A 22,691-nucleotide genomic window follows, 5' to 3' on the forward strand; every position below is an offset into this window, starting at 1 on the left:
AGTATTACACCGGCGCCGATCCTGCATCTGCAAGATGGCGCCGGCTCGACAACAAGCTCAGCTGGTGCTGACTTGTGCACCCGTGAAGCCGGGCACATGGGTGGTCCAGCCGAGGGAGGAGCCCTCAAGCCCGCGATGTTGTCTAGTGGGCTGGGGGCTTGCAGTGTAGCGTCAGAGGACGCACCTGCGTGATCGATGGTTCTGCCGGGCATGTGCGGTGCTCCGAGGGTGCGTGAATTACTGGAAAAGGTGTGGGCTGTGGGGGAACCTGAGTGACGGCGGCCTGACGAGGTCGGTGCACCATCGTCGGGTGTCCAGATCCGCGGCCGCACCGGAAAAGGACCAGTTGTGGTTGAAGAAGAGGATTTAACTTTACTGGAATGTACACAAGAAGAAATAGGGGCTGAGACTAGAGAAGGTAGGCCTCAAAGGGAGGTGATGGAATCTGGACTGGATTCTGTGTTTACTGTTTTGGAAGGGATTGCTTACCAAATGGAGAATATGTCGAAGCAGATGACTCAAGGATTTTTGGAAGTGAAAACTAAAATGAGTACTATGTGTGAAGAAATGACAAATATGAAGCAAGATATGACTGTAGTTAAAAGTGATGTTAATAGATGTATAAAATCAGTAGACACTGTACAAGATAATTTCAAAAAATTTGAAGCAGCTTTTTTGAATGTAAAAATCAAGTGGAACGTAATAGGGAAAAAGTGGAGGATTCTTTTGTGGACTGGGGGATTCAGAAAAAGGAATTATTGAAGAAGATTGATTCATTGGAAAATCAAAGTTGCAGGAATAATGTAAAAATAGTGGGTCTCCCAGAAAATATTGAAGGTTCTGACCCGATTTTAAAAAAAATTTAAGAAATGGATCCCTGAGGTGTTGGGCAAGGAGTTTTTATCTGGAAGGTCTGGAGTTGGATCAAGTACATAGAGCATTAAGGAAAAAGCCATTTCCAGGACAGTCACCACGGGTGGTTTTAATTCGTTGTTTGAAGTACCAAGATAGAGAAATGATATTACAACTGGTGGTGCAGAAGGTGCGACAAAGTCAAACTCCAACGATGATTCAAAATAATAGAGTATTCGTTTATGTGGACTTGAGTCAAGAAATTATTAGACGATGTCAGGAATTTAATTAAGCTAAAGAAGTATTGTGGCAGAAGGGTTATAAATTTCCTTTTCATTACCCTGCGGTGTTAAAAGTTTTTATGGCAATTTTCAATCCCAATTTTTTGAAAATGATCATGATGCATTAATTTTTGCCAACTCATTGCCAGATTTGCGAGGGAAATGGTCGACCTTCATCTTTGTCACCTAAAAGAAGGGCAAATGGGAATGGGAAGCATGGAAAGAAAGAAGAATTGACACAAAGTCTTCTTGATATTGAAGACCCAGAACAGTCATTGGGGCTGGAATCATTGGGTTGAATATACTTACTCTATTTGATTGTGTTTAATTAAACAATGTATATATGTCTGCTTGGGGGGGGAGGGGGGAACGGTGTGGATGTCACTGAAATCTTTGATAGTCATCTGCCGCTAGTGGGCTTTACCACACCCAGATTTTTAGGGCGTTACTACCTTTGGGTGGTTTTTTTAGGGGTGATTTTTCTTTATTTTTTTCAATTTGATGTTTTATAGGGGGAGGGTTTACGATTTTAAGGATTTATAAGTGGAGCAATATTTTGATGTGTGTGAATATATTATTAGTTTGTAGGAATGTCTAATTTGAAATTTGCAATCTTTAATGTTCAGGGGTTGAATAATCCAATTAAGCAGAAGTGAGTATTGGCCTATATAAAAAAAGTGAAAGTTGATGTTGCTCTTTTGCAAGAAACACATTTGACTGAAAAAGAACACTTGAAATTGAAGAGAGAGTGGGTTGGTCATGTGTTTTCTTCTTCTTTTAATTCTAAGGCGAGAGGCGTAGCGATTTTAATTCATAAGAGTTTGCCATTTGAATTAAAATCATTGGAAGGAAATGCTGGGAGAGTTTTGAGGGTGAACTGTAACATTTTTGCTGAATCTTGGACTTTGCTTAATGTTTATGCACCTAATATAGATGATTAACAGTTTATTTCAGAAGCTTTTTTTGTTGTTAAATCAAGCTAATGAAAATATTTTAGTCGGGGGAGATTTTAATTGAGTTTTGGATCCTTTATTGGATAGATCTCCAAAAAGTATAAGGAAATCAAAGATGGCGATGAAAGGTTTAAATTTGTTGAATATTTGGAGAAGAGTTAATCCTACAGAGAAAGATTTCTCTTTTTATTCATCTCGACATGATTCAATTTCCAGAATAATTTTTTTTTGGTATTGGCACATTGACAGGATAGAGTATTACAAGCTGATTATAAAAGTAGGGTTATATCGGATCATTCTTTATTGTTCTTTTCTTGTGTAAGCTCGGAAGTGGTACGTTCGTCTTACAGATGGAGGTTTAATACAATGTTATTGAAAAAACCAGTTTGTTACTTTTGTTAAAGAACAGATTACTTTGTTTTTGACTGAGAATGTTAATTCCGTAGATAGTCATTTTGTACTATGGGATGCTTTGAAAGCTTATTTGAGAGGGCAAATTATTAGTTATTCTATGCAAGTTAAGAAACAATATATGGCAGAAGGTTTAGCTTTGGAGAAACAAATTGCTGAGTTAGAGAAAGATTTTAAGAAAGGTGACAGAAGATTTAAAAAAAGCTGCTTTAGCAAATTTGAAACTACGTTATAATACATTACAAACATCAAATTGAGCATTTAATTAATTAATATAAACAGTGTTATTATGAATTGGGTGAGAGGGCACAAAAGGTACTTGCATGGCAATTAAAAATGGAACAGGTACTGTGGACTATTAATACTGTTAAAAAGAATTCAATAGTTACCTATAAACCTCGGGAAATTAATGACCAGTTTTATTCATTCTATCAGAAATTATATACTTCTGAGGGGAAGCTGGACAATGGTTTTATTGAATCTTATTTATCCAAATTAACATTACCGGTATTAGGGGATGAAGATGTTATGGAATTGGAATCTCCGTTTACAGATTTTGAGATTAAGGAAGCTATACAGGATATGCCAAATGGAAAGTCACCAGGGGATGATGGATTCTCTGTGGAATTTTATAAAATCTTTTATGAAGATTTATCTTCTGTATTTGGAGATGTATTGCAACAAATAACTGAAGAACAGGTGTTACCAGAATCTTGTTAGAGTGCCTTAATTACTGTAATTCCAAAAAAGGATAGAGACCTGTTGAAAGTGTCTTCTTTATTAAATGTAGATTATAAAATTATAGCAAAAATGTTAGCAAATCGGCTCGCTAAGTACTTACCTAAATTGATACATATTGATCAAACAGGTTTTTTTAAGAATAGGAATGCGTCACATAATATTCTTCAGTTGATAACATTGGTCAATACATATCGAAAGCAGCCCAACCATCTGCTGGATGCAGAAAAAGCCTTTGATAGGGTTGAATGGAATTTTTTTTATTTAAGGTGCTAGAGAAGTTTAAATTTGGCCCTTTTTTATTGGTTGGGTTAAAGCTTTATATACAAACCCAATTGCCAGAGTTGGGACAAATGGTCAAGTTTCTTTGCCATTTAAATTGACATGTTCAACTCGACAAGGTTGTCCATTGTCACCACCCTTGTTTGCATTGGCTATTGAACCATTAGCTCAGACAATAAAACACAATGATAAGATAAGAGGGATGAGTGTTATGGATGATGAATATAAGATTAATTTATTTGCAGACGATGTGTTGATATATTTGACAGAACCAAAACAGTCATTGTCACAGTTGCAAGAATGTCCATTGCAGTTTGGAGAGCTATCTGGATATAAAGTTAATTGGGTTAAGAGTGAAATTTTGCCAGTTGGAGAAGGTGATTATTCAGAATATAAAAATATCATAAAATTAAAATGGTCAGGTAAAATTAAATATTTAGGATTATCAATCTTTATATAAAGTAAATTATGTTCCTTTATTAAAAAGGATTAAATAGATTTAATTAAATGGAAAGATCTTCTGTTCACCTTAATTGGTTGGGTAAATTGTATTAAAATGAATATTTTTCCTCAAATTCAATATTTGTTTCAGTCGATACCATGTTTCCTTTCAAAGGGTTTTTTCAGGATTTAAATAAAGTGGTGAGGGAGTTTTTATGGAAAGGTAAATTACCTTGAGTAGTATTGTATAAACTCACATGGAAATATGCTTAGGTGGACTTCATTTACCTCATTTTCAAAATTATTACGAAGCAACTCAGTTGAAATTTGTTAGTAGATTGATGGACTTGAATCAACCCCCAAGGTGGGTGAAAGTGGAGATGGCTTGTATTTCTGAAGTTGAGGTACATCAATTTATATTTCGATGAAATATGAATTTGCTGCGGGAATGTAATATGCCGGTATTAAAACATTTGTTAAAAATCTGAACTAAAAGAAATATGGTTTTAGGATCGAAAGGTAAATTATCAATTTTAACTTCATTATATAATAACCATCTTATTCCTTTTTCAATGTTTAATAATCATTTAAAGGTTTGGGATTCTAAGGGTATAAAGATAATGCAGGATTGTTTTGAGGAAGGACAGTTTCTTTTAATCATTTGAGGGAACGATTTGATATATCTGTAAATTCTTTGTTTGTGTACTACCAACATAGAGCTTTAATAAAAGATAATTATGGTAAAGAGATGAATTTACCTATATTGACGAAATTTGAATCTTTGATTTCCTCTATACCAAAGAAGGGTTATGTATTAAGTGTTACAAAATAGTATGGATAAACTGGAATGGAAGAAATCTAGACTTAAATGGGAAAATGATTTAACATATATTTTTCTGGAAGATAATTGGGAGGATATGTGTTATGATAGTGTAACTAAATTGATGAATGTAAGATATGGAATGGTTAATTATAATTTTCTACATCAGTTATATTTAACTCTGGAGAAATTGAAAAAATGTGGTTTTAGTACTTCAGATTCTTGTTTTAGATGTGGTTTATGTACTGGAACTTTTTTACATGCTGTTTGATCTTGTGTTAAAGTACAACCATTTTGGGAAGGAATTAGGTTAGTTTTGGAAAAATTATATAAAACATTAAATTACCATTAGACCCATTATTTTTTTTATTGGGTTATATGGTCTCTTTGAGGGGATTAGGGTTGGATAAGTTTCAAATTCCATTTGTGCGCTTCGTGTTGTCTGTAGCACGAAAATGTGCAGCAAGTACTTGGAAAGATAATATAGAGATTAATATAGTACGCTGGCTAATGAATTGAAAGCTTGTATTATTATGGAAAAAATTACATATAACTTGCGTGACAATTATTCTTTTTTTGTTAATAAGTGATCTCTTTACTTGGAGTATATGCATTTAGAGATATTTTGATTTATTGTAAATATTTTCAGTTTTTCTTTTTATTCATATCTGGCTCTCCTTAAGAGAGCTGGCTGATGGGGTGGGTGGGTGGGGTTTTTGTTTTCTTTTTCATACTTATACAAAATTGATTTCTTTTTGTTATTAGACTGTATGTTGATTTTTTTAAAGATCTTTTAAATAATTTTTTTTTCCAAAGAAAGGATAGTAACTAGGGTGCCTGAAAGCACCACTGTGTCTCCAGGATCACAAAATGGCCCTCCTACACTATTGCACTATTCTTGTACTAATTGTAACTATCAACATTTATTATCCATCTTTCCATACTGGGGTAATTGACTGAATACTATGGTAGTCATTTTATTCACCAAAATACCTGTTCAGGTGCAGGAAATAAACATTTTTGGAGCCTATGTATATTTTAATTTTGTGGGAAAAATAAGTAGGTGGGTGGGTTAGCAAGTTTACATATGATACAAAGATTGGTAGAATTGTGAATAATTTGGGTTATCAAAGAACACAAGAGAATTTCAGATATGGGCAGAGAAATGGCAGATGGAATCTAATCTGGACTAGTGCAAGGTGTTGAACTTTGGAAGGGCAAATGTAAGGGGAAGGTGTACAGTTAATGATAGAACTTTTTAAAGCATTGACATCCAGACGTATTTGAGGTCCAATGAAAGTGGCCATTGAAGAAAGCAATATGGTATGCTTGATTTGATTGGTTGAGCATTGTGTATAAAAGTATGGAGGTCAGTTTTCAGCTACATAAAATTTTGGTTCGATTGTACTGTGTGCATTTCTAGTCACCCATTACAGGAAGGATGTCGAGGCTTTGGAAAGGATAAAGAAAAGGTTTACCAGGATGTTTCCTGATATGAGCCATGGGCACAGACCACAGAGCAATACCACACAGCATTCCACCCATGATATTGTGCCAAATAATATCAACGTACTCAACATCAACCAAATTTTTGAGGAATCTGTGGACTTGGACCCCAACATCCCTCTATTCATCACATCATAACCTTCCACTTTTCTTACATGAAGATGCCTATCTAAGTGTCTTTTCAATGTCCCTATTGTATCAGCTTCCACCATCACCCCGGGCAGTGCATTTCAGGCACCCAACATTTTCTGTTAAAAAGACATACCCCTGATGTCTCCTCTAAACTTTCCTTCACTCACCTTGGTCTTGGCCATTGCTGCCCTGAGAAAATAGGTGCTTGCTGTGCACCCTATCTATGCCTCATAATCTTATACACCTCTATTAAGTTGCCTTTCATCCTCTGTCACTCCAAAGATAAATGCCCTAGCTCGCTCAACCTTGCTTCACAAGACATGTTTCCTCATCTAAGTAGCATCCTGGTAAATCTCTGCACTCTCTCCAAAGTGTTCCACATCCTTCCTGTACTGGGATGACCAGAACTGAACATAATGCCCCAAGTGTGGTCTCACTAGAGATTTATAGAACTGCAACATTACTTCACGATTCTTGAACTCAATCCCCCAACTAACTTAGGCCAACTCACATATGTCTAAACACTATCAACTTGCAGGGCACCTTTTGGGGATCTCCAGACTTGGACCCCAAGATCCCTCTATTCTTAGACACCACTAATAATCCTGTCATTAACCGTAAACTCTGCCTTCAAGTTGAATTTTCCAAAGTCTATCACTACAATTTTAAGATTGAACTTCATCTGCCACTTCTCCACCCAACTCGGCATCCTGACTATATCCCATTGTAACCTACAAAAATATTCTGCACTATCCATGACATCTCCAACATTTGTGTTACCTGCAAGGGTACTGACCCATCCCTCAACTTCATCCAAGTCATTTTAAAAAATCACAAATGGCAGGTGTCCCAGAACAGATCCCTACAGAACACCACTAGTCACTGACCTCCAGGCAGAATATGCTCCATCTTCTACCACTCTTTGCCTTCTTCATCAATTCCAAATCTGCACAGCCATGCTTCCAAGGATCTCATTCTGAATGACTTTCTAAATGAGCTTATCATGGATAACCATGTCAAATGCCTTACTAAAATTTATATACACATCGACCGACTAACCTTCATCAATTATTTTGTTACCTCCTCAAAAATCTCAGTTAGGCTCATGAGGCCCTTACAAAGCCATGCAAACTATCCCTGAGAAGACTACTTCTCCAAATGCTTGGAAATCCTATCCCAACAAACCTCTCCAAAACCAGCACTGGTCTGTAAAACTCACTGGTCTGTAATTCCCAGGATTTTCCCTATTTTCTTTCTGTAACAAAGAAACTGCATTTCCATCCTCTGATCCTCCAGGATCTCTCCTATGGCCAGGGAGGATGCAAAAATTATCATCAATGCCTCAGCAATCTCTTCTCTTGTATCCTCTAGTAACCTAGAGTATATACTGTTAGACATCAGGGACTTAACCTTGTTTTTTTCACAAGCTCCAACATGACCTCTTCCTTCACCTCAACATGCTCCAGCACATCAGCCTGTTCTACACTGACCTCACATTCATCAAGGTCTCTCTTCTGATGAACACTGAATCAAAGTATTCATTTGGATCCTCCACTACTTCCTCTGTCTCCAGCCTCATGTTCCTCCCTTTATTATTGCATGGTCCATCCTCACTCTTGTCATATTCCTGTTCTTCACATACATGCCTTAATCCTACTTGTCAAGGCCTCCTTGGGTACTCTTGCTGTCTCCCAAGTCCCTTAAGTTACTTCCTGGAGACCTTAAAATTCTCGAGCCCTGCCTGATTTTTTCTTCCAAAATCTTATGTAACTTTCTGTATTCCTCTGGACACACTGGAATTTGGATAAACTAGTGTTGTTTTCTCTGGAGAGAGAGGGAGGCCAGATGGAATTTTAATCAAATTATGAAAGGCATTGAAAGGGTGGACTGAAACTTTATCCTGAGGTAAAAATGTCATATCCTGGAGGGTTTGTGTTGAAGAGGAGAAGGAGCAGGAGGACAGTGTTTAAGTGGGTGGGGAGGTGGGGGGAGATGCGGCAGGGCGATTTTCTTTTACACTAAGAGTGGTGGGTACCTGAAATGGACTGGAAGGGGCCGTGGTGGAAACTGATATGATGTCTTGTATAAGACATCGCTGAGGCCAAATTTGGAGAACTGTGTGCAGTTTTGGTCACTTAACTAAAGGAAAGATGCCAATAAGATTGAAAGAGTGCAGAGAAGATTTACTAGGATGTTGCCTAGACTTCAGGAACTGAGTTACAGTCAAAGATTAAACAGGTTAGGACTTTATTCCCTGAAATGTAGAAGAATGAGGTGAGATTTGATAGAGGGATTTAAAATTATGAGGGGGCTAGACAGAGTAAATGTAGGTAGGCTTTTTCCACTGAGGCTAGGTGTAGAGCTCGTCGAAAGAATCAAAGACTTGTTGATCCAAACCAAGGCTTTTATTAGCAAAAGACAGGAGCTCTTCACAGGTGGCCGACCAGTCCGGAATGATCCGACCTGGCTAGGGACACAACCCTTTAAGGCCCAGACAATAGGCGTGGCTTAGCTCTCAGCCAATCGCTGTAAGCACAGTCTAGATACAGTAACTATATGCACTATGTACATTGGTGATAAATCTGTACTATCACACTAGGTGAGATATAAACCAGAGGACATGGTTTGAGGGTGAAAGGAAAAATGTTTATGGGGGACTTCTTCACACAGAGAGTGGTGGGGGTGTGGAACGAACTGCCAGCTGAAGTGGTGAATGTGGGCTCAATTTTAATATTTAAGAAGAATTTGGACAGGTACATGGATGGGAGTTATATGGAGGGCTATGGACTGGGTGCTGATCTGTGGGACTAGGCAGAATAATAGTTCAGCACAGATTAGAAGAGCCAACTGGCCTGTTTCTGTGCTGTAATATTCTATGGTTCTATGACAGTAGCTTTTATTCGGTTTCAAGACAAACACATGAATTACAGGAGGGACAGGGATCACACATGGGAATAAAGGGACATGGATCATGTGTGGGGAGTGGAGGGACGTGAATCACAGGTGGGAAATGGATCACAGGCAGGAGGTGGAAGGAGGTGGATCACACATGGGAAGTGGAAGGATGTGGATCTCAGGCAGGAAGGGGCGGGACGTGGATCACAGGGAGACTCGGAATTAGATCCCATGAGTGGAATAGGAGTACTCTGGCATCCTATGATTGTTAACCAGTGCCCATTTCCTACTGTGTAGTTTCCCAACTGACCAGAGCCATTTCACGCCTCATGCCTTCAAATTTACCTTTATGAAGATGCTGATTTCAGTTTAAACTGTCACTTTTCACTTTTTACATAAAACTGTAAATTCAGTGAAACTTCTTATCACACATTATGAAATTTAAAATGAAATTCACAAGATTGTAGACTCTTTAAAAAAAAATGATACAAAGAAAAAACAACTCCAAAAACACTCAGCGGGTCAGGTGGGGCCCATGGAAAGAGAAATTAAAGGAATAGTTCAGGCCAAAGACCTGTTGTCAGAATCATATCTGAAGGACCTGTTCCCTCATAAATTAGATCAGCCATGATCGTATTGAATGGCGGAGCAGGCTCGATGGGCCATTTTTGGCCTACACCTGTTCCTACTTCCTATGTTCTTCCTTTGTTCTTCCCCACAAATATTTATAAATCCACGTCCTCTACGTCTGTGAATATATGCTCCCCAGCATCAATGCTACTCTGCACACTTTGTGAGGATGTTGGTGCCCCATGGTTATTCCATTGCCAAAATTACACTTGCCTGTAGTTTCCTGTATATCATGACTGCGTGTGGACAAGACTTCTCCCCCCACCCCCACCCCACCACAGTGAATTTTTTCAGAACCACCCAAATTGTATTTCTTGCTTTTCTGAGCTTGGGCCATCCTCCCCACTTCATTGTTGCCATGGTTCCCTCAATTTCTCCAAGTTTCCCCACTTTTTAAAAATTAAGTATCCTGGAATATTTATTTTCAACCTTCACCACTTTTCAAGCACATCTCTGAACCTCACTGTCATTTCTGGTTTGGGTCCCTGCAGTATTTGGGCTTATTGTTGGTGGATACCAGGCTGTCAGTTTGATCTTACCTGTGGTGAACACAATCTCCTCTGGTGAACTCTGGATGGTGTCATCTGCAGACTGCAACCTCAGTGTGTACTCTGTTGCTTCTGACAAGCCTTCCAGTCGTATCCAAGTATCCTCTGCTTCCAGGATCAGCTCCTGAAAAAGTTGCATGGACCCATCAAATTTATTGCCACATTCTCCCAGAGGCAGCAAGAAGGATTCATTTTTGTGAGTAGTTCAGCAAGCCAACTATAACATCACACAGTGTTCAAAAGTGCAAGAGCACTCTCCTGTGAAAGATCAGCTGCAAGGGCAGCAGGAGATGAGTCTGGTGAGGCTCATGCAGGAGCCTGGGGAAGAGGGTCATCACTCTATGAAAGTGGCTACACAGACAGGACAGTGAAGAAGACATTTGGCACACTTTCCTTGATTGGTTGGGGCACTCTGTACAGGAGTGGAGAGTCATATTACAACCATGCCATCTCATCACCCAGCATTAAGCTAGAAAGGGTGCAGGTAAGATTCTTCAGGATGTTCCCAGGACTGGGGTGCTTGAATTAAAAATATGCTGGGATTTTTCTCCTTGGAGAAAAGGGTGAAGGGGAACATTATTGAGGATTATCAAATTGTGAGTGGCATTCTATGCCATTGGTGCTCTGTGGTTAGCAATGGATTACTTAAGGTGGTATATGAGTGGGGAAAAAAAGGCTGAGAACCACTGATTTAAGGTGATCTGTGGATGAAGAGAAGTTGAGAACCACTGGGTTAAAGAATGACACTGATGGAAAAGATGGGCAGAGTAATGTCACAAAGAGTCTAATCCTCCTGCAAGGTGCAAGGTGATGCACTTTGGTAGGGGACTCAGAGAAGGACCTATACCATAGGTCCAGAAGTGACCAAACTGTGGCTCGCGAGCCACGTGTGGCTCTTTGAAACATAACATGCAGCTCACCAAAATATGTTGGTTGAGGCAGGAATCGTACAAGGTAGTTTTAGTGGGCATGGGTTGCAATTGAAAATATTTGGTATGTATACCATATAAAATTGACCACCCTATATTTTGGCCCCACCTTCCCACCCATCCAAGCTCCAAATGTCCCAAAAGCAGACTTGCCTGAGCCCAGGCTGCCCACCCACTGGAGCTCTTGCCACCTCCACTGGGGACTCACGCCTAGATCCTGGTTGTCCAGCCATCCAAGCTCCCAATGCCTCAAACACAGACTTAACCACCCACCCACCCAAGCCCCTGATACGCTGAATGACGCAGGTACTTACTGCGATCAAAAGTAATGTGTAAAAATTGGTCCACAAAATTCGACTACTTCAAGTATATTCAGTATGTGTATTTTTTGATTATTAAAACCAATACAAACAGTTTAACAACTATATTCATTAATAATTATTATGTACATGTATTTCTTAATATTTATATTTAAAAATTGTAACAAAATGTGCATGCAAGAGTAAAATAAGTATGTAATATTTTTCATGGCTTGCAGCTGTCAAACATCTAAAGTTTATAGTATATGGCTCTTACGGTAAGCAAGTTTGACCATCCCTGACATAGGTGGTTGGGTCCATGGTCAATTTGAGCATAGGGGGACCTTGGTGTCAATCCAAAGAAAGTTGTGGTACAGGTCAACAAGGCAGGGAAGATGACATTTGGGATACTTGTCCAGCTGTTGGGGTAAGGTTTATGTGAGTGGGAAGGTTATGGTACAGATTAAAAATCTTGCATCAGTCACAGCTGGATTACTATATGTAGAAGGAAAGGAAGGACGTGATAGTGCTGGAGTGGGGGAGAGGGGGTTGCACAGGAAATTCACTGGGTGTTGCCTAGGATAGGGCAGTCCAGTTATGAGTAGAGATGAATGGACAGGGTCCCGCCACATTGTCTCTCCAGGATTTAGTTCAACTTCACTCTCCCCTGTTTCCTCCTGCTCCTCTTGGTCCCAGTAACCTTTCAATCTCATCTGGGATCACTCTACTCTGATCAATTCCCCACCCCCTTCTCCCCAGGACCTTTTCATCCTCACTCTCTTCTGGGACCCCTTTGCCCCATTTTTCCCTGGTTTCCTCTTGCCCTCACTCTCCTCTGGTCAGTTCCCTACCCCCTTCTCCCCCAGAATGCCACTCTCCTGGAGACATGAAGGCTGGGTGTTTCAGCTGACTATATATGATTGGCAGGAAAGGGTGTGAGAGCAACCTCATAGTTGACACATTGGAAGGATTGTCAAATGAAATGAGGCTAATGAAGAACAGAAAACACTTCAACTTCCTAATGGTCTATGGGATTGAAGAGGAGGTTTGCTGAGCCTACTGCAAAATTTAACAAGAATGGGGAGTTCCAGTTATCAGGGCATGAACTGGGGTACAGTTAGTGTTGAGGCTTTATGCCACTGAATGCCTGAATCCCATAAGTGATAGCCTGTCCAACCAGGATGTCATCATAGGACACTACTCTAGACAGTTAGGGAATAAAAATGAAAGGTCCTGCCTTGTTTTAACTGTCCAAAATGCAACAATCTGGACTTGCCTGAGTTACATAAATGCCAATAGCTATTCTTTGGCCCACTTCCGCAGTTCATCGAGATCTTGTTGTAATCTCAGATAACCTTCTTCACTGTCCTCTGTACCACCCATTTTGGGATCTTCCACAACTTTCCGAACATGCTAACTCGGTAAACAAGAAAATCTGCACATGTTGAGGTCTGGTGCAGCACACAAAAAGTACTGGAAAAACTTAGCAGTTCATGAAGCATCCATAGAAAGTAAAAGGCTACATATTTTTGGCCTGAGCCTTTGACTCCTGGAAAAAGGCTCAGGCCAAAAACATCAACTGCCTTTAGCTTTTCATGGATGCTGCATGACCGCTGAGTATCTCCAGCACACTTGTGTCCTGCACCTTGATGATAAACAATGCACCAATCTCTGGAGTATACCAAAGATCTGAGTGAAAACCTTCCTATATTTCTGTTTCCCACCATCAAACCAATTCTGTATCCATTTACACCTCACCGATCTCCCCAGGAGCTCTGCGGAGAAAAAGAACCATAGAACATTACAGCATAGAAATCATGTCAGCACTTCTACTTCCTCAGGAGTTTGCATAGGTTTGGTATGACACTAGAAAGCCAAGCAAATTTCTCCAGATGTGTGGTGGAAAGTGTGCTGACTGACTGCATCACTGTCTCGAATGGGGACACCAATACTTCAAAATACCCTCAAAGGTTAGTGGACCCAGCCTAGGACATCACAGGCAAAACCCTCCCCACTATCGAGAACATCCTACAGGGAACGCTGCTGTCAGAGAGCAGCAGCAATCATCAAGGCTCCACATCACCCGGCACATGCTCTGTTCTCACTGCTGAAAGAAGTCTAAGTACCACAAGATTCACATCACCAGGTTGAAGAACACCTGCTACCCCTCCACCTTTCAGACTCTTCAACAAACTCAATCAGGGACTCATTTAAGGATACTTTCTTGAGCATTTCATTGATTTTTTTATTCTCTCTGTATGACACAGTCAGTTTTCTTACATTTGTTATCGGTTTACAGTTCATTTGTTTACATGCAAAGTTTTTTTGCACTACCAATAAGTTGTAATTCTGCCTCGCCTGCAGGGAAAAAAAATCATCTCAGGGTGGTATGTGATGTTAGTTTTCTTAAATGTTAAAACAGATCCCACATTCACTATTTTAGCTGGCAACTCATTCCATACCCCCACTACTCTGAGTGAAGTTCCATGAATTTCCCCTTTCAGCGTTAACCTATCTCCTCTGGTTTGTATCTCACCTAACCTCAGTGGAAAAAGCCTACTTGCACTTATTCTCTCTAAACCCTTCATATTTTGTATTCCTCTATCAAATCCCCTTTCATTCCAGGGAATAAAGTCCTAACCTGTTTAACATCTGTGGAGTGAGCAAATCTACAATGACTACAACAGCTAGGCCTGAGCCATGGGGAATACTGCTGAAGGAGAGGCTTTTGTTGGTCCTGTCGCTCTGATCCACAGTTTGCCAGAGACTAGAGGTCCTCCATCAGCCAGCTCCCCACCATGACTACCAGCCCCCCCACATCTCCATCGGGCACACAAAACTCAAAACGGTCAACCAGTTTACCTATCTCGGCTGCACCATTTCATCAGATGCAAGGATCGACAATGAGATAGACAACAGACTCGCCAAGGCAAATAGCGCCTTTGGAAGACTACACAAAAGAGTCTGGAAAAACAACCAACTGAAAAACCTCACAAAGATAAGCGTATACAGAGCCGTTGTCATACCCACACTCCTGTTCGGCTCCGAATCATGGGTCCTCTACCGGCACCACCTACGGCTCCTAGAACGCTTCCACCAGCGTTGTCTCCGCTCCATCCTCAACATCCATTGGAGCACTCACACCCCTAACGTCGAGGTACTCGAGATGGCAGAGGTCGACAGCATCGAGTCCACGCTGCTGAAGATCCAGCTGCGCTGGATGGGTCACGTCTCCAGAATGGAGGACCATCGCCTTCCCAAGATCGTATTATATGGCGAGCTCTCCACTGGCCACCGTGACAGAGGTGCACCAAAGAAAAGGTACAAGGACTGCCTAAAGAAATCTCTTGGTGCCTGCCACATTGACCACCGCCAGTGGGCTGATAACGCCTCAAACCGTGCATCTTGGCGCCTCACAGTTTGGCGGGCAGCAGCCTCCTTTGAAGAAGACCGCAGAGCCCACCTCACTGACAAAAGGCAAAGGAGGAAAAACCCAACACCCAACCCCAACCAACCAATTTTCCCTTGCAACCGCTGCAATCGTGTCTGCCTGTCCCGCATCGGACTGGTCAGCCACAAACGAGCCTGCAGCTGACGTGGACTTTTTACCCCCTCCATAAATCTTCGTCCGCGAAGCCAAGCCAAAGAGTCACCAGGGACCAGGAATCAGGTCGAGGAGCCATGCAAGGCCGTGGGGTTTACAGCTTCCAATGACTTTAGACCTGGATTCAAGGCTGGGGGGGAAATGTGACCAGGATACAGAACATCAAGCTCAGGTTCATCGCGGAACAATTGGAATAGGTGCCAGAGGAGGTCAGACTGGGTATCACACAAGAGGGATCACAAGGGAGAAGGTCACACAGAAGGTGGTCACACTGGAGAAGGGGGTCATGGTGGAGGAAGGGGTAACACAGGAAAAGGTGACACTGGAGAAGGATCACATCGGAGAAGGGGGGAAAGTCAGACCAGATGGGTCACATGGGAGGAGGTCACACTGGAAGAAGAGGTCACATGAGAAGAGGACACTCAGTGTTTCTGCACAGACTCACTTTTGCTTCCCTTTCTTGTTCCAATAATGGTGCGACTGCCTAAAGAAATCTCTTGGTGCCTGCCACATTGACCACCGCCAGTGGGCTGATATCGCCTCAAACCGTGCATCTTGGCACCTCACAGTTTGGCGGGCAGCAACCTCCTTTGAAGAAGACCACAGAGCCCACCTCACTGACAAAAGACAAAGGAGGAAAAACCCAACACCCAACCCCAACCAACCAATTTTCCCCTGCAGCCGCTGCAACCGTGTCTGCCTGTCCCGCATTGGACTTGTCAGCCACAAACGAGCCTGCAGCTGACGTGGACTTTTTACCCCCTCCATAAATCTTCGTCCGCGAAGCCAAGCCAAAGAAGAATGGTGCCTTGGCGATTCTTTGCGTATGCAGGGCAAGGAAAGCTTTGCACTCTGTCTTGCTTAATGTCAACATATTCAGTGCTCTTGCTCACTCTGGAGCCCATGTGACCTCAACTTTGAATCCATCACACCACATCGATTCTTGTCCAAAGCCTTGCTGAAGTCTATGCCTACCACTCTGGCCTCTTCAATTCTCTTGGTCAGCTCTTCAAAATATTAAAATGTATGAGATGCAACTTGCCACACATAAAGCCCTGCTGACAGTTCCTAATTATTCTTAGCCTTCCCAAATATGAGAACTCCTCTCCCTCAGAATCCCCTCCAGGAACTGATATCTGCTATGTGAAACTCACTGGCTTGTAGTTCCCTAGCTTGTCCTGAGGCCGTTACTTAAATCAAAGTACAACATTGGCCTCCAACAGCCACCTCAGCCAAAGCTGACAATATTACAAATTTACTGCCTTATCCCACAATGTCCGAGGATATCCTGGTCAGCCCTTAGGTCTTAGGGGTGGCCTTATGACCAGGCCACAGGGACTGAGTGGTCAGCACATGTCATGTGCATGGTATAGTTTCCTGTTGAGCATGAAGTACTCATGGGAAATGGTCTGTTTGGATTTCAGCTGGACAGGTTTCCCACCAAATAGTGGGAGATGGTGGGAAGGTTTTTCCACCTCCTGCCACACACAAGATTAAAATGGAAGTCTCCTCTGTGCATCCTGCACCCACTGTGGGTTTCTGTCTCAGGAGATCGGCCCCACACTGTTTTTTCAGGTCTTCAGCAGACCCCTCTGCAGCCAGTATTGAGCTCCCTCTGAATCACTGAACACAGAACTGAGTGGTGAGGAGAGCTGGTCAGAAGTGAAAGCATGTAACTGTTGCCTTGTTGACATGATCATCTCAGTGGATGTCTTGTACAGCACACTTGCTGCCTAGGCCTACCTTCTGTTGCCCACTGTTGTCCTTGTACACCAGGATATACTTCTCAATTTCAGCCAGAGGAGGCTGCCAGGAAATCCTTGCACTCCTCTGGCTCACGTCACTGGCTGTCAGATTTCTTGGGGAGTCCAGAGCTGCAACAGAGAATACTGCAAGTCAGCGATCATCTCCTCAGAGCAGAGAGGAGGGAACAGCAGGCAATCATTTCACTCAGCAGGGCCCGAGTGTTTTGCTAGGTTCCACAGGCCCCCAGTCTTTTCCTATCCCACCACTTGTCAGCCAGCCACTTTGTCACTGGTTGCTGTGACTGGCGGTGCTACACCCCATGGTGAGTCCTCTCTGTGGGCAGCTCCACTTCTCCCAGTGTTCCCGGATTTCTCATCAGTGCAATGATCCTGCCCTTGCACTGTTTTTCTCTGGAACACCAACCCTGCATTTTGGTTTCAATAATGCACCACCTGTTGTATCTTGGTGTGGAGTAGCTTGCCTGGACATGCTACAGAACCATATTTGTCACAGCATCTTGGTAAAGGTGACAATAAACAATTCAAATAATGCCCCGTAATTCCCAGCTTGTTACCTAAGGCCACTGTGTTAATTTCAACTAATGCACTGTTGTTTAATCAGGCAAAGCAGATACATTTACCTCTTCTGGTTGAGTATAATATATAGTCATTCCTCATAGAAGAAACCTCATCTGTATAATAAGGCCATTTTATCCATCGAGACTTCTCCACTTATCAAATTATGGATGATGTATTTTTCCTCTCAACCCGCTCTCCTGCATTCTCCCCATAACCTTTGACTCTCTTACAAATCAAGAACTAATCGGCCTTCTCTTTAAACCTACTCAATGATTTGGCCTCCACAGCTGTCGTAGCAAAAAATTTCATAGATTCACCATTGTCTGGTCGCAGAAATTTCTCCTCACCTCTGTGCTAAAGGAACATCCTTTCATTCTGAGGCTGCGCCCTCTGTTCCTAAACCCTCCCACAACTGGAAACATCGTCTCCATGTCCACTCTATCCAGAATTTGGTGGATTTCAATGAGATGCCCCCTATTCCTTATAAACTCCAGTGAATACAGACCCAGACTCATCAAACTCTCCTTATATGTTATCTCTCTCATCTCCTGCCTGTCTGCTGGAATGGCGGGAATCTCCCAATGGCAACTCACTTCAATTTCCTGCCCCATTCCCATGTCAACATGTTTGTCCATGGTCTCATGCACTGCCAGACTGAGACCACCTGCAAATTGGAGGAGCATTACCTCGTATTCCATCTGAGCACCCTCCAACAAGATAGCATTAACCGACCTCCCCAGTGTCTAATAGTTACTCCCGCCCCTTTGCCTATTTCTCCTTTCCTTGAACTCTGTCTCCTTTCCTACAGCTTTGCTTCCCCCAATCAGTTCTCACCTTTCCTCTCCTATCCATGTCCAATTATCGCCTTTCGACTGTTGGCCTGTGCTCCTCCTCCTGCTCTCTCTTCCATTCTTCCTCAACTTTTTATTCAGGCACCTGCCTGCTTGTTGCTCATACCTTGAAAAAGGGATCAGCCCAAAATGTTGGTTATATATCTTTACCTCCTATGGATGCCACGAGACCTTCTGAGTTCCTCCAGCATTTTTGTGTTTTTACTACAATTACAGCATTTGCAGACTTTCATGTTTCACTCCTCTAACCCCGGGATCATTCTTGTCAACCTCTGGGCCCTCTCCAAATCCAGCACATCCTTACTTAGATATGGGGACCAAAACCACTCACAATATTCCAAATGTGGTCTAACCAATGCTTTATAAAGCCTTAGCATTATATCTTTGCCTTTATATTCAAGTTTTCCTAAACAAATGCTAACATTGTATTTGCTTTCCTTACTACTGGCTCAACCTGCATGGTTTGCTTCATGTTTAGAGCAATGCCTTTGCAGTGCCATTGATTGAGTCCGGTGTTTGAATCCTGCGCTGTCTGTAAGGAGTATGCACGTTCTCCCTACGTCTGCGTGGATGTTCTCCAGGGGCTCTGGTTTCCTCCCACCTTTCAAAACATACTGGGTATTGTAGGTTAATTGGGTGTAAATTGGGGAGCACAGATTTGTGGGCTAAAATGGCCTGTTACCGTATGTATAAATTTAAATTGAATCTTTAGGAAATCCTGCACTGACTTCTAAGTCCCTTTGGACCTCTGCCTTCTGAATTCTCTCTCCATTTAGAAAATAATCCACAACTTTATTCCTTCCACTAAAGTTCATGGCCATACATGTCCCCACACTATATTCCATCTGCCACTTTGTGCATTCTCCTGATCCATCCAAGTCCTTCTGCAGACTCCCTGCTTCCTCAATACTACCTGCACCTCCACCTATTTGTATCTATTTTTTTTTGCTCTTGCTTGGCTTCACGGACGAAGATTTATGGAGGGGGTAAACGTCCACGTCAGCTGCAGGCTCGTTTGTGGCTGACAAGTCCGATGCGGGACAGGCAGACACGGTTGCAGCGGTTGCAGGGGAAAATTTGTTGGTTGGGGTTGGGTGTTGGGTTTTTCCTCCTTTGTCTTTTGTCAGTGAGGTGGGCTCTGCGGTCATCTTCAAAGGAGGTTGCTGCCCACCGAACTGTGAGGCGCCAAGATGCACAGTTTGAGGCGATATCAGCCCACTGGCGGTGGTCAATGTGACCAAGAGATTTCTTTAGGCAGTCCTTGTACCTCTTCTTTGGTGCACTTCTGACACGATGGCCAGTGGAGAGCTCGCCATATAACACGATCTTGGGAAGGCGATGGTCCTCCATTCTGGAGATGTGACCTACCCAGCGCAGTTGGATCTTCAACAGCGTGGATTCGATGCTGTCGGCCTCTGCCATCTCGAGTACTTTGATGTTAGGGATGAAGTCGCTCCAATGAATGTTGAGGATGGAGCGGAGACAACGCTGGTGGAAGCGTTCTAGGAGCCGTAGGTGATGCCGGTAGAGGACCCATGATTCGGATCCGAACAGGAGTGTGGGTATGACAACGGCTCTATATACACATATCTTTGGAAGGTTTTTCAGTTGGTTGTTTTTCCAGCCTCTTTTGTGTAGTCTTCCAAAGGCGCTATTTGCCTTGGCGAGTCTGTTGTCTATCTCGTTGTCGATCCTTGTATCTGATGAAATGGTGCAGCCGAGATAGGTAAACTGGTTGACCGTTTTGAGTTCTGTGTGCCCGATGGAGATGTGGGGGGGCTGGGAGTCATGGTGGGGAGCTGGCTGATGGAGGACCTCAGTTTTCTTCAGGCTGACTTCCAGGCCAAACATTTTGGCAGTTTCCGCGAAACAGGACGTCAAGCGCTGAAGAGCTGGCTCTGAATGGGCAACTAAAGCGGCATCGTCTGCAAAGAGTAGTTCATGGACAAGTTGCTCTTGTGTCTTGGTGTGAGCTTGCAGGCGCCTCTGATTGAAGAGAATGCCATCCGTGTGGTACCGGATGTAAACAGCGTCTTCATTGTTGAGGTCTTTCATGGCTTGGTTCAGCATCATGCTGAAGAAGATTGAAAAGAGGGTTGGTGCGAGAACGCAGCCTTGCTTCACGCCATTGTTAATGGAGAAGGGTTCAGAGAGCTCATTGCTGTATCTGACCCGACCTTGTTGTTTTTCGTGCAGTTGGATAACCATGTTGAGGAACTTTGGGGGGCATCCGAGGCGCTCTAGTATTTGCCAAAGCCCTTTCCTGCTCACGGTGTCAAAGACTTTGGTGAGGTCAACAAAGGTGATGTAGAGTCCTTTGTTTTGTTCTCTGCACTTTTCTTGGAGCTGTCTGAGGGCAAAGACCATGTCAATAGTTCCTCTGTTTGCGCGAAAGCCGCACTGTGATTCTGGGAGAACATTCTCAGCGACACTAGGTATTATTCTATTTAGGAGAATCCTAGTGAAGATTTTGCCTGCAATGGAGAGCAGCGTGATTCTCCTGTAGTTTGAGCAGTCTGATTTCTCGCCTTTGTTTTTATACAGGGTGATGATGATGGCATCATGAAGGTCCTGAGGCAGTTTTCCTTGGTCCCAACAAAGCTTGAAAAACTCATGCAGTTTGGCATGCAGAGTTTTGCCGCCAGGCTTCCAGACCTCTGGGGGGATTCCATCCATACCTGCTGCTTTGCCACTTTTCAGTTGTTCAATTGCCTTATATGTCTCTTCCCGGGTGAGGACCTCATCCAGCTCTAGCCTTAGGGGCTGTTGATGGAGCTGGAGCAGGGCGGAATCTTGGACTGAGCGGTTGGCACTGAAAAGAGATTGGAAGTGTTCTGACCATCGGTTGAGGATGGAGATCTTGTCGCTGAGGAGGACTTTGCCGTCTGAGCTGCGCAGCGGGCTTTGGACTTGGGGTGAGGGGCCGTACACAGCCTTTAGAGCCTCGTAAAAACCCCTGAAGTCACCAATGTCCGCGCTGAGCTGGGTTCGTTTGGCGAGGCTAGTCCACCACTCATTTTGGATCTCCCGGAGTTTGCGCTGAAGGTGGCTGCATGCGCGACGGAAGGCTTGTTTCTTCTCTGGCCAGGACGGCTTTGTAAGGTGAGCCTGGTGGGCAGCTCGCTTCTTTGCCAGCAGCTCCTGGATTTCCTGGCTGTTTTCGTAGAACCAGTCCTTGTTTTTCCTGGAGGAGAAGCCCAGTACCTCTTCAGTGGATTGCAGTATGGTAGTCTTCAGCTGATCCTAGAGGGTTTCAGGGGACGAGTCCATTAGGCGGATTGCATCCTCGAGCTTTGCTTTGAGATTTGCCTGGAAGTTTCCTTTCACTTCGTCTGACTGCAGGTTTCCAACATTGAACCTCTTTCTGGGGGCTTTACTGTTCCTGGGCTTTGGCTTGAAGTGAAGGTTGAGCTTGCAGCGAACCAGCCGGTGGTCAGTGTGGCATTCCGTGCTGGGCATGACCCTGGTGTGGAGCACTTTCGTTTGTCTCTTTCTCGCACCAGGACGTAGTCCAGGAGGTGCCAGTGTTTGGATTGGGGATGCATCCAGGTAGTCTTCAGGCTGTCCCTCTGCTGAAAAAGGGTGTTTGTAATGACAAGCCGCTGTTCTGCGCAGAGCTCCAACAGGAGGCGCCCATTGTCATTGCAGTTGCCGACGCCATGCTTGCCCAGGATTCCTGGCCAGGTTTCTGAGTCTTTGCCGACGCGAGCATTGAATTCGCCAAGGATAACAACCTTGTCGGCTGTAGGGGTGCGTTGAATGAGGTTGCGCAGGTCAGTGTAGAACTTGTCCTTTTCTGCTGGTTCCGCCTGGAGGGTTGGAGCATAGACACTGATGAGGGTGATGCGACGCTTGTTTTGAAGGGGGAGTCGCATGGACATGATCCTGTCCGAGTGGCCTGTCGGGAGGTTTTCGAGTTTGGAGGCAATGGACTTCTTGACCATGAAGCCTACACCAGATAGGCGTCATTCATCCATAGGCTTGCCAGACCAGTAGAGTGTGTAGCCCACGTTGCGTTCTTGGAGGCTGCCTACATCTGCAAGGTGGACTTCACTGAGAGCGGCTATGTCGATGTCAAGTCTGAGGAGTTCATGTCCAATGAGGGCAGACCAACGTTCAGGTCTGTCGGCCTTGTCTAGCATGGTTCTGATGTTCCAGCATGCTAGCTTGAGTTTGTGAGCATCTTTTGAGGGGG

General features: G+C 43.3%; 1 protein-coding gene across 2 annotated transcripts in view; it reads right to left on the reverse strand.

Moving 5' to 3' along the window:
* The window catches only part of tnr (tenascin R (restrictin, janusin)), a 100,467-nt gene that overhangs the window by 12,825 nt on the left and 64,951 nt on the right, over positions 1-22,691 (reverse strand). For both annotated transcript variants that reach the window (XM_069937534.1, XM_069937532.1), the window contains 2 exons: positions 17,065-17,195; positions 10,481-10,613 (listed from right to left, as the gene is read on the reverse strand). In XM_069937534.1, the coding sequence (XP_069793635.1) occupies positions 10,481-10,613; positions 17,065-17,195 (264 nt within the window). The remainder of the gene's footprint in view (positions 1-10,480; positions 10,614-17,064; positions 17,196-22,691) is intronic.

The sequence above is a fragment of the Narcine bancroftii genome, chromosome 5 (assembly GCF_036971445.1).
Source record: "Narcine bancroftii isolate sNarBan1 chromosome 5, sNarBan1.hap1, whole genome shotgun sequence".
NCBI lineage: Eukaryota > Metazoa > Chordata > Chondrichthyes > Torpediniformes > Narcinidae > Narcine > Narcine bancroftii.